At 39.7% G+C, this 12,555-nt stretch overlaps 1 protein-coding gene across 1 annotated transcript in view; it reads right to left on the reverse strand.

Annotated features, from left to right (window-relative positions):
• Nucleotides 1-12,555, reverse strand: part of UTRN (utrophin) — a 608,259-nt gene that overhangs the window by 444,917 nt on the left and 150,787 nt on the right. Inside the window, exons 9-13 of the mRNA XM_011962010.1 lie at nt 11,869-12,029; nt 6,997-7,200; nt 5,544-5,725; nt 4,411-4,561; nt 2,815-2,934 (exon numbers count right to left, since the gene is read on the reverse strand). Coding sequence (XP_011817400.1) covers nt 2,815-2,934; nt 4,411-4,561; nt 5,544-5,725; nt 6,997-7,200; nt 11,869-12,029 — 818 coding nt within the window. The remainder of the gene's footprint in view (nt 1-2,814; nt 2,935-4,410; nt 4,562-5,543; nt 5,726-6,996; nt 7,201-11,868; nt 12,030-12,555) is intronic.

The following is a 12,555-nucleotide window of genomic DNA, read 5'->3' on the forward strand; positions in this document are numbered from 1 at the left end:
AACTATGTGTTGAATATATGTGTTGAAATAATATGTTTTGAAATTCACATATTAATCTACTGAAAACAGTGAGATATTGAATTCTACCAGATGAAATTCTCAAATTTTAGTATGCACGTAATTTTTCTTACATTGCAAATTCACTGCACCCCTCCCTCACTTAGATTTAGGTTCTGGGTAGGCCTAGGAATCCACATTTTAACAAACTCCTCAAGTGCTTCTGAGAAGAAGTCAGTGGACCACTTAATAAGATCAGTTCCTGTGTGATATGGTTTGCCTGTCTCCATGCAAAGCTCATCTTGCATTATAACTACCACAATTCCCACATTTTTTGAGAGGAACTTGGTGGGAGGTAATTTAAGCATGGGGGCAGGTCTTTCCTGTGCCGTTCTCATTACAGTGAATAAGTCTCACAAGATCTGATGGTTTTATTAAGGGGAGTTTCCCTACACAAGCTCTCTCTCTTTCCCTGCTGCCATGCATGTAAGATGTGACTTGCTCCTCCTTCCTTTCTGCCGTGATTGTGAGGCCTCCCCAGCCACATGGAACTTAAGTCCATTAAACTTTTTTTTTCTTCCCAGTCTCAGGTATGTCTTTATCAGCAGTGTGAAAATGGACTAATATAGTACATTGGTACCAGTAGAGTGGGGTGCTATTGAAAAGGTACCTCAAAATGTGGAAGTGACTTTGGAACTGCATAACAGGCAGAGGTTGGAAACATTTGGAGGTCTCAGAAGAAGAGACAAAAATGTTGGAAAGTTTGAAACTTCCCAGAGGCTTGTTGAATGGCTTTGCAAAAAAATGCTGATAGCAATATAAACAAAAAAATACAGGCTGAGGTGGTCTCAAATGGAGATGGGGAACTTCCTGGGAACTGGAGCAAAGGTGACTCTTGTTATGTTTTAGCAAAAAGGCTGGCAGCATTTTGCCCCTATACTAGAAATTTGTGGAACTCTGAACTTGAGAGAGATGATTTAGGGTATCTGGTGGAAGAAATTTCTAAGCAGCAAAGCATTCAGGAGGTGACTTGGGTGCTGTTAAAGGCATTCAGTTTTATAAGGGAAATAGAGTATAAAAGTTTGAGAAATTTGCAGCCTGACAATGCAATAGAAAAGAAAATCTCATTTTCTAAGGAGAAATTCAAGCTGGCTGCAGAAATCTGCATAAGTAGCAACGAGGTAAAAGTTAATCACAAAGACAATGGGGAAAACATCTCCATGGCATGTCAGAGGGCTTCACATCAGTCCCTCCAATCACAAGCCCAGAAGCCTAGGAGGGAAAAATGGTTTCGTGGGTTGGGCTCAGGGTCCCCGTGCCTTGTACCTAGGTACTTGGCACCCTGCATCCCAGCTGCTCCAGCAATGACTAAAGTGGCAAAGGTACAGCTCAGGCCATGGCTTCAGAAGGTGCAAGCCACAAGACTTGGCTTGTGGTGTTAAGCCTGCAGGTACACAGAAGTCAAGAATTGAGGTTTGGGAACATCGACCTAGTTTTCAGAGGATGTATGGAAACACCTGGACATCCAGGCAGAAGTTTGCTGCAGGGGTGGGGCTCTCATGGAGAACCTCTGCCAGGGCAGTGCAGAAGGGAAATGTGACCCAAACAGAGTCCCTACTGGGGCACCACCTAGTGGAGCTGTGAGAAGAGCGCCACTGTCCTCCAGACCCCAGGGTGGTAGATCCACTGACAGCTTGCATCGTGCACCTGGAAAAGTTGCAGACACTCAACACTGGTCCATGAAAGCAGTCAGGAGGGGGATATTTCCTGCAAACCCACAGGGGCAGAGCTGCCCAAGACCATGGGAACCTACATCTTGCATAGGCGTGACCTGGATGTGAAACATGAAGTCAAAGGAGATCATTCTGGAGCTTTAAGATTTGACTGCCTCATCGGATTTCATACTTGAATGGGGACTGTAGCCCTTTTGTTTGGGCCAATTTCTCCCATTTGGAACAGATTTATTTACTCTTTACCTGTATTCCAATTGTATCTAGGAAGTAACTAACTTGCTTTTGACTTTGCAGGCTCATAGGTACAAGGGATTTGCCTTGTCTCAGATGAGACTTTGGACTGTGGACTTTTGAGTTAATACTGAAATGAGTTAAGACTTTGGGGGTGCTGTTGGGAAAGCATGATTGGTTGTGAAATGTGAGGACGTAAGATTTGGGAGGGGCCGGGGCAGAATGATATGGTTTGCTTGTGTCCCCATCCAAGTCTCTTGAATTGTAACTCCCACAATTCCCACGTTTCAAGGGAGGAACGCAGTGGGAGGTAATTGATTTATGGGGACAGGTCTTTCTCTTGCTGTTCTTGTGACAGTGACTAAGTCTCACGAGATCTGATGGTTTTAAAAAAGGGATTTTCCCTACACAAGCTCTCTCTCTGCCTGCCACCATCCATGTAAAATATGACTTGCTCTTCCTTCCCTTCCGCCATGATTGTGAGGTCTCCCCAGCCACATGGAACTGTAAGTCTATTAAACCTCCTTTTCTTCCCAGTCTCAGGTGTGTCTTTATCAGCAGTGTGAAAACGGACTAATACACTGTGCCTCTAAATCTTGTCATTATGCACAAGGAAGCTGGGGACTGTAACCAATCTCACTCATTTACCCCAAGATCTTAAGTAAAGGAATCAATACCTGGGTACTCCTGTAGCCCATACACTGTAGAATCCCAACTGGGAAGTACAACCAAAGGTAGGTTTTTCTACCCTTCTGGATAAAGAATGAGAAAGTACATGAAGAACAAGAGCAATATGTAATTGGGTCTCAGATCACAGGTCCCTCAGGATTATCCAACTTTACAGGGCCCTTACCTGTAACTGGTCTTCTAGGATAGCTGTAGCACTCTCACCACTGTTTTCATCAACAATGACCACCATGTGAGTTAGTGAATTTACTTTCACCTGTTCAGCCTCAAGATCACTTTGCAAACTCTAGAGAAAAAAATTAAGATAAACCATTATTTCTACTTTTTCACATTTACCTATTTAAAATGCACTCAGTTGTCAATAGTAATTAAGGACAGTTAATGAAGCATCGTATTTAAATTTCCAGTCAGTACCCTAAGTGTTCTACTAATGAAACTAATCCTATTATACATCTTTACATTCCATTATCAACAAAGGCAGTTTGAGGATGCAATGTTATAACAGACTGCAAATGGAGATACCACCACTTTTATTCAAGTTCTGACCCTCCCTCAGAATTTATAGCGTAAAGGAGTTGAGTGTCCATACTAAGAATTAAGGCAAAAATGTAGAAGTGGTAAAGCAAAAAAGTCCAGAGCTTAAATATACCAAGTCAGAGATCATTTTATCTAGTGTAGGATGGTATAAAGAGATAAGTAGAATGCTACATAATAGCCAAAATTTACTCTGATTAGCTACCCAATAAAGTGGCTAAGGAAGTATGGACACCTTAGAGTCTCTCACCTTTTCCATGGGAAGAGCATAGTCATTGGATACATGTGTATAGAAAATTTATAGGCTGGGCATGGTGGCTCACATCTGTAATCCCAGCACTTTGGGAAGCCAAGGCAGGTGGATCACTTGAGGTCAGGAGTTCAAGACCAGCCTGGCCAACATAGTGAAACCCCAACTTTACTAAAAATACAAAAAACTAGCCATGGTGGCACACGCCTGTAGTCCTAGCTACTTGGGAGGCTGAGGTGGGAGAATCGCTTGAACCCAGAGGGGAGCTGAGATTTTGCCATTGCACTCCAGCCTGGGTGATAGAGCAAGACTCCATCTCAAAAAAAAAAAAAAAAAAAGAAAGAAAATGTATTTAAACACTATCAAGAGTGTCCTCACAAGCTTCTCAGAGGTGTGTCTAATGTATCCCTAAAATTTTACGCATCAGCTACCTCAGTGTTTCACTGATCAATAAAAGTCTTCAGTTTACAGAGAGCATATTTTATTCTACCTTTCCTTATCTTAACTATGAAAAGTTTATCTCCTAAACTTGTGACCAAATTAAATTGCCTAACTAATATCGGTTCCTCCCGTTAACGCCTGATGCTTTCCTGGATCACAGACAAAGAAACAGCTCTCCTTAAAGGTTTAGGTACAGACACCTCTCAAAATTTGCTCTTCACCCACACACCGTGTGACACCAACATGGCAGGGTTCTTCACCACCTACAGGGTCAAAAGAACCCTTCCCCAGTTGTATGAAAGCTATGCACTTTCATAAGAAAACTGCACATTACATATAAAATCTTACCCTGCCCTTTTATCCCTGGCTTAGAAAAGTCTCACCCCCATCAATTCCACCCTCTGAGCTGCTAAATGAAGAGAACCCCGAAGAAGTGTCGCAACTTCATGTTAATGATAGACGTCATCAGCCTTTGAGGGGCTAAGTGCTGCTCTTTCATATTTGATAAGGTATCAAAGAAATATGAGACAAATTTACTTTATGTTCTTCTAGCAGCTTTTGTAGAGATTTTACATCATCGTCCAGGGGGCAAGTTTCCATCTTCTGAATGCGCTCCTCTGTGAGTGTTAACCAGGTGGAGAGCTGCTGCAGTTGCTTCTTCTGTAGTTCCATCAGCACGTCATGCAGCCTGCCCGTGGGGAGCACAGCATTACTCCTATAAGTCTTTTCCCTTTGCAAAGTCAAATATACATTCTGGGCACCAGAGATACAGGGCAAGGGAAAACACCCTTGTCTAAACATTCTAGGTAGCATTTAGTCTTTAAATATAGAAGCCAGGAAAGTAAACTTTTATTTTTTCCTAAATGGAGTTCATTAAATGCAGACAAAGAATGCAAATAACAGCACCCTGTATTCATATCAGAATCATTGTTTCTTCAGTAAGGAAATCCTACTTATTAAATAGGTGGAAGTTTGCTCCTGAACACACTATACATGAAATAAAATAAACCATGAGAAAGCTTTAAAATAAAAGTTACAAAATGGAAAAGTAGATCAATACTACATAGTCCTGTCTTCACACCAAGTTAATGTTTAGCTGATTTTAATACTGCAAATAAGTAACTGCCCATATGAAATGTCTTTTCCTTTTTTTGGAGACAGTCTCACTTTGTTGCCCAGGCTGGAGTGCAGTGGCTGAATCTCAGCTCACTGCAACCTCCGACTCCTGGTTCAAGGAATTCTGATACCTCAACCTCCCAAATAGCTAGGATTACAAGCATCGCCCACTATGCCCAGCTAATTTTTGTATTTTTAATAGAGACAGAGTTTCACCATGTTGCCCAGGCTGGTCTCGAACTCCTGGTCTCAAGTGATTCACCCGCGTCGGCCTCCCAAGTGCTGGGATTACAGGCATGAGCCACCAGGCCTGTCCTCTTTTCCCTTTTTGTTAAGTTCTGTATTCCAACTTTTACCTTCTGGTATGGCTAGCACACCAAAGGGGAAACAAAGATCATGCAAAATTCCAGCAATGTTACCCATAGAAAAGAGTCTTACTTTTCCAAGGCAAGTTCTGTAATCATCTTGCTTTCACAGACATGCAGACATCTCCTAGAGCTCAACTGTGCGAAGCAGCCTGTGGAATTAAGTGCATTTCTTGGCTTTCCACTCACCGGGACTGTCTGTCCATACTCTCCACCCTAAGAGCCTCCCATCTAGCATTCAGCAGGGTCATCTGTTCCTGAATCTCAAATTCCTCTTCATCTGATAGAGTTCCTTGTGTTATCAGTTGGTTGCCTGCCTGCAGGACGCTGCCCACACTGCTCTGGTGTGCAGTTAGTTCCATCATAAAAGCCTAGAAAGGGACATTTGGTATAATTTGTGAGTTACTCAGTGCAAAAAAAAAAAAAAAAACTGAACAAATTGCTAATGCCTAACCTAAATGTCAGTGATGCAAAAAAAAGGTAGCCTAGTAGAGTGCAAACAATGCAGACATTGACCCCATTTTTTAAGCTCTGAAAATAGGAATAATCACCTGCTATGAGTTAAAAGAGACATAGCTAAAAGCAAGCAATGTTGCACCTGATAATACCAGCTATTTGAAAGTAAATGCTGACTCCGCTACTCATGGATCATGGACATGAAATTCTAAATAAATACAATAAATAAAAGGCTGGGCATGGTGGCTCACACCTGTAATCCCAGCACTTTGGAAGGCTAAGGTGGGTGGATCACTTAGGCCAGGAGTTCAAGACCAGCCTGGACAACATGGTGAAACCCCATCTCTACTAAAAATACAAAAAATTAGCTGGGCATGGTGGCACATGTTTATGGTCCCAGCTACTTGTGAGGCTGAGGCAAGAGAATCGCTTGAAGCCAGGAGGTAGAAGTTGCAGTGAGCCAAGATCACGCCGCTGTACTCCAGCCTGGGCGACAGAGTGAGACTCTATTTAAAAAAATATATATATATATATATTTATATATATATATATACACACACATACGCACACAAAATAAAATACCATACTCACACAAGAGGAATTGTTTAAGAGATATTACCACTTATATTATTTTCTATCAAAAACAACAAATAAGATCTGTCAATTAACATACTTATACAAAAGAAAAATTTAACCAAAAGAAATCTCCATATAGTGAAATTCACTATGCTGCAATATAGTATGTCCTCAAAGGAGCAGGAAACTTTTAAGATATAAACAAATACAGGAACCCTGGGTATGACATTTGTCTAATCATGCAATTAAAAAGAATAATCGTTTCCTAGGGAACACTCAGATCTTAAAGATTTGGTGTACTGGTTCACTCCTTCGCTTTTGAAATATAACAATGCACTTCAGAACTGAGCAGTACTATGCAATGATTTTCATCAGTGGCTCTCCAAAACATACAAGGAGACTGAAATCTAAAATCTGATTCTGAGGCACAGTTTAATCACCCATACCAATTATGTAACAAAGCACTATTTAAATATCACAGTTCCTGAAATAAACCATTGACCTTTCCAAAGAACAGAATTCGGTAGATAACAAATAGGAGAGTAGAGTCCCTAATTAAGACTCAGGTCCCGTGGGGGACACACCCTGCTAAGAAACTACAGATATTTACTTCATGGGTTGCAAACTGGTCTTTGACTTCTTCAACATCATCAGAAATATCATCCTGCTCCTGGAAAGTGTCCTCGGCAGAAAGCAACCAGGTCAGCACTTCCTCCAACGCCATCTGATAGCTGTCCAGATCCACATCAACTTCAGTGACAGTGCTGGGGGTCTCAGCTCGGGGAATCTCATGCTCCTCCTCGGGCGCTGTACTCTGTAAAAACAAAGCCAAGAAAAACCCACACTTACCATGAAAGCAAGAGGTGTTCAGCAAACTCACACTGTATGGCAAACCCAAAGTAGACACCACTCTGTCTTAGGCACTAATCCAATTTTCAGGAGCCAGATGGGCACAGCCATGAATGAGTCAGAAGCATTGAGTAAGTGCACTAGGGTAGCAAAGAGTATAAAAGCAGCATGCATTCATGAATTCTGTACTCAAGGAGATTCTAATATAGTCAGGGACAGAGAACCTACATGAATCACTTCTGAACAGAAATTAAAAAACAGCTATTAGAAAAGTTGTAAATGCCATGGTCCCAACAAGGCATGATAATTTGAGTTCACAAAGGCTAAAACAGTCAGGAAAGTTTCATAGAGGAGCTACAGCATGTTGGGCCTTTTCTGTAATTTAAAGAAAAAGAAAGGTGAGACTTCTGCTTTGACCCTTAGGTAAATTGTTTTTGCTGAACTGCGTTCTATCATTGCATTTTAGACACTAAAAGACAGCCACACAGGCTGTTGTACTGATTGTATTTTTCTTAGGCAATTGCCCTCTGGTTTATTTGATGGCCTTTTAGGGCTCATGGAATAAATTTCTTTCAACCTCTTTCTAAACAACTGAGTATTTCCTTATATACTTTAAAAGCTTATGACCAAATTGACTCTCCCTAGTTCTTTTATTCCCTTTCAGAGCAAGACTTCTTTAAGAAGTCTTAAATTCTTAAAGAAGAAAACTTGCCTACATTCTGTCTCTACTTTATCAAGTCTCACGCATAGTTTTTAAGTAGAATATTTCAAACGTACAGAAATGTATAGAGAACAACACAAAAAAATGCTCAGGTATTTAATAGCTACGGTTTGTTAACATTCCCTCTAACTTCAACTTGCTATTTGCCCCATGACTCAACTGAAAAGGCTTTTGCCGATGTCACCAATAACCTTCCCGTTGCCAAACGGACCTTTCCAGCATCATCTTCACGGTGACCATATAATTAACCAACAAACTAATTTTTGATGATAACTATGCTCGAACAACAAATCTAAATCAGAACCGCCCAAGAAAGCCCAGAGAGCTGGCCACCCACGTTCCTTGCTTCAGTCCTCGGTAGCATTCCTCAAGGCTGAGCAACCTCAGCTTCCGGAAGCTTCTTTCCCTGCTTCTGCGACACTGCCCTGGTTTCTTGCTGGTTCAACAGCAGCTGCTGACTCATAAGTAATGAATCTCCCCCAAATAAAGTCCTGGGCTCTTTCTTCTCCCCTCTCTATATTCTGAGTAATCTCATCTACTCTTATTGGATTTAAAGAACCATCTAGAACCACCTAGGAGTCTGGATTCCAAACTCTCATATCCCACTAATCTTCATATCTCTACTTCAATGCCTCCTAGGAATATTAAACCATGTTCATACTCAAACCTTTCACTTTATTCCAATTGTTCCTCCTCAGGCTTCTCCATCTCAGTAGATGGCTCCTCCCTACAACTAGGTATTCCAGTTACAAACCTGGGAGCCAGTTCGGCTTCTCTCCTTCACCTTCCACATTTAATATGTAAGTAATTCTGATCTTCCTTCAAAACTTATCTCAAATCCATCCAGACCTTTCCCTTTCCACGACCACCTACATCCATCTTCTGAACCGGAATACCTGCTAACAAGTGCCTTTACTTTACTGTTTTCCCCCACCCAACGCTCTCACCTTCATAATCCACAGTCCTTGTCTCACACAGCAGCCAGAATGATCTTTCAAAAATGTAATCCCATCATAAGACGTACCTGCTGAAAACCTTTCGCTGGCTTTCCCAATGCTCTTAAGATATAATTTAAAATTCTTAACACAGTTTACAAAAATACTGTGATAGCAAGAAACCAAGATAGAGAGACAGAAAGAGAGAGACAGACAGAGAGTTGTATTTTGATAGATTAATCAGAAAAGACTTCTCTGAAAAGGCTCCATTTAAACTGAGGAAAAATGTGCAGCCTGCCATATAATGGTGGGTGGAGAAGCATTTAACAGATGGGAACCTGCATGAACAAGAATCTTGGGGAAAAAGTGGAAAAAGTCCACTCTAACTGCAGGGCAGAGTAGCAGAGGTAGGCCACTTCTTGTAAACTATAGGAGAAAATGAAGTCTTTAATTAGTATGAAGGCTAGAATAGAATGAAAACACACACAAAAGACATTTTGGAGGAAGATTTGAAGAATTCAGGAAACTGAATATATGAGTTAAGAAATGAGCCAATCAGCACAGAGTTGAAACCATGGATAATTGAAAGACAGATGGTGCCAAAGACGGAGAAAGAAAAATGAGTTAAGTTATGGACCAAAAATCCTAAAACTGCAGAATTAAAATAACCCCTGGAGATCATTTAGCTACAAACTTCTATACTAAAATAAGAATATCTAAGAACCAGGAAAGTTAGTGACCAGCCAAAGGTCACTGAGAGAGGCAACAGTATCCATGAGGTCGAGAAGGAAGGCATTATCTAAACACAAATGTTCAAATGGTATTAATTCAAACACATGAGAAAACTTTCAACTGACAGATATTTAAAGAGTGCAGGAATTATTCACTGACCACCAGCGTATGTTTGTAGAAAGAACGGGGCAGAAGAAGTCTGGCTATTAGGAGAGTAGTGGACGGCAAGCTATGTCAGAGAGATGATTAAAACTTGATCACGGCTGGACGCAGTGGCGCAAGCCTGTAATCCCAGCACTTTGGGAGGCCGAGACGGGCGGATCACGAGGTCAGGAGATCGAGACCATCCTGGCTAACACAGTGAAACCCCGTCTCTACTAAAAAAAACACAAAAAAACTAGCCGGGCGAGGTGGCGGGCGCCTGTAGTCCCAGCTACTCGGGAGGCTGAGGTAGGAGAATGGCGTAAACCCGGGAGGTGGAGCTTGCAGTGAGCTGGGATCCAGCCACTGCACTCCAGCCTGGGCGACAGAGGGAGACTTCGTCTCAAAAAAAAAAAAAAAAAAAACTTGATCACATTTTAGTTTTCAATTAACGCAATTCAGCCTCTAAGGCACTAATGAAAGCTTGCAAATGAAGACGTTAGTGTTAATACGCTTGCACTTAATCAAATAGCAAATGTTTTCTGAAGTTCTTATCATGCCACCCTGAGTCCTAAACATAAGTGATTATTTTATCTGCACATAATGAAAAGTAAATGAAGTCTCCCTCCTTTTTAAGAGAGAAGGTCCTTAAGAGCTAAATATCCCCACCTTCTAACAAAATGCAATAAGGAAATGAATCTAAAACCCCAAAACAAACCCAGAAGATCATCTGAGCCAACTAAAAAGGTCATCATTAATGTAGAATAATAACTACACTTGTAGAGGCAAACGCTTCCTAGCACTTTTTTCAATTATAGTAAGTTAGGAATTTTCGTCAGCATCATTTGATATTCATTTCAAAAGAGTGGGTTCACAATCAGGCCTCATTTCTCAATCTTTTCTTTGCAATAAATGTTTTTTCTTTTTCTATAAATCACTCTATTTTTGAAATGGGGGAAATAAAAGGATTGGTACATACTACCCAAATAAAATTTAAAATAATAAGTAAATTCTCTGAATCTCAGAGGAAGGAAAAGGATGCTGTGTCAATTCAAGCCTAGTATCATAATATGGGAATTAAATAATTTTTTAAAGAAATCCATTAAATGAGAATGCCAAAACAAATCAAGAAAAAAAACGATAATAATGATAGCTATTGCTTGTTGAGTGCTTATCAATGTCATTTTAGACACTTTGAATTCATTATCTTTATGAAGTAGGTGGTTTTAACCACATTTTGCAGACAAAACTGTGATTGACAGTTGAAGTAACAACCCAAAACAAGTAGCAACAGGATTAATTTAAGGTCTGGAGCCCAAGCTTGCTTTCTCTCTGAAATGTATTTCTTATAATTTTGAAATCTACATGTATGTCTTGGTTGCTTGGTCTCTAGAATATTGAACCAAGTGACTTCTAAGGTCCAACTCTTAAGACTCTCTCATCTTACGAATTACAAGGACTGGTTGGACTAAAACAGAATGAAATTAAATATGGATTCATTCAAACAGTATAACTAAGTAAGAAAATAAATTATGATTTTATTTCTCTCTTTAAAAATTCATTTATATCCTGATGAATGAAATCATCAAAATCCCTTCATGAAAAGCTCACCAGTAGTTTACCATACATTACTGCTCCTAAAGGAAAGGGAAAATAAGGCTTACATTTTGATAGCCCTTGTGAGATATATAACGGAAAAAAAAATCTTTTTTTCAATGGTGAAAAAAGACAATTAGTACTTAGAACAAAAACTAGGCTGATATGAGAAAAACCATCCTTAGCACTTGACAGAAATAAAAGCTGGCAACCAGATGATGTAAAAACATAGATTCTCAGCATGTCATGCAGCAGCATGATCAACAGTCCAGTTTTTCTGGGTGAAATAAGGTATTTTCCTTCTTAATAAAGTCCATTGAATTATGGTTTTTCTATTACATGAATGTGACAGAATGCTAACTGCTAAACTGAACTTCTTATGCAAATGTAAGCTGAGAAACCAAGATGTTCTCAGTCAAGAAAAAAACCCTCTGAAAGTGTTTTTATCTAGTGCCTAGGAGAAAACAAATATGGTAAGACAAACACTTTAATAAAATGTTATCTGTACCTGTATATTAATTGCTTCTTCCTCACATTCTTTCTTATATTTCCTTGGGAGTGTCTCTACCTCACGGATGGCATCTATGGTGACTTGCTGAGGTAGCACCTCAAACAAAGATGTTAAATACATAATTATGGATTTCTTGTCAGGAAGCTGAACGGCAACATCTAAAAGTGGAAGAATATAAGAACCAGCTTAAATTAGGTGTCCAAAATATGTGAATTGCTCAATATTAGATATAAAATAACTCTCCTTAGTACCCATAAACAATACCTAATACATAATCTTTGCAATACCACAGCTCAGTACATTGCCACTTCAAAATATATGAGACAAAGGCAAAAGGGATTACTTATTTTTGTTCAGTATATCATTTTTTAAAGTCTTCCCTAAAAGCTTCCCCAAAATGGCCAAAGATAAGCTACCATATGTTACCATTTAGGATAAAGATACAGACTTTATTCATACTATGAAAATAAGTCTAGAATTCAATCCTGCAACATTTATAACTAAAGTCTTTACATCACATGTAAGAAGCTCACATAAAAACACTTTTTAATGGACTAACCAGATACGGAATTTATCTAATAATTACATTTTCTTAAAACTTTAATTCTTACTTAATTTAGATTAACTATTGTCCAGTGCTGTAGTTAAATTTCTACCTAAAGGATCCTACAAATTGCTAAGTAC

This window comes from Colobus angolensis, unplaced genomic scaffold (assembly GCF_000951035.1).
Source record: "Colobus angolensis palliatus isolate OR3802 unplaced genomic scaffold, Cang.pa_1.0 Scaffold58, whole genome shotgun sequence".
Classification (NCBI taxonomy): domain Eukaryota; kingdom Metazoa; phylum Chordata; class Mammalia; order Primates; family Cercopithecidae; genus Colobus; species Colobus angolensis.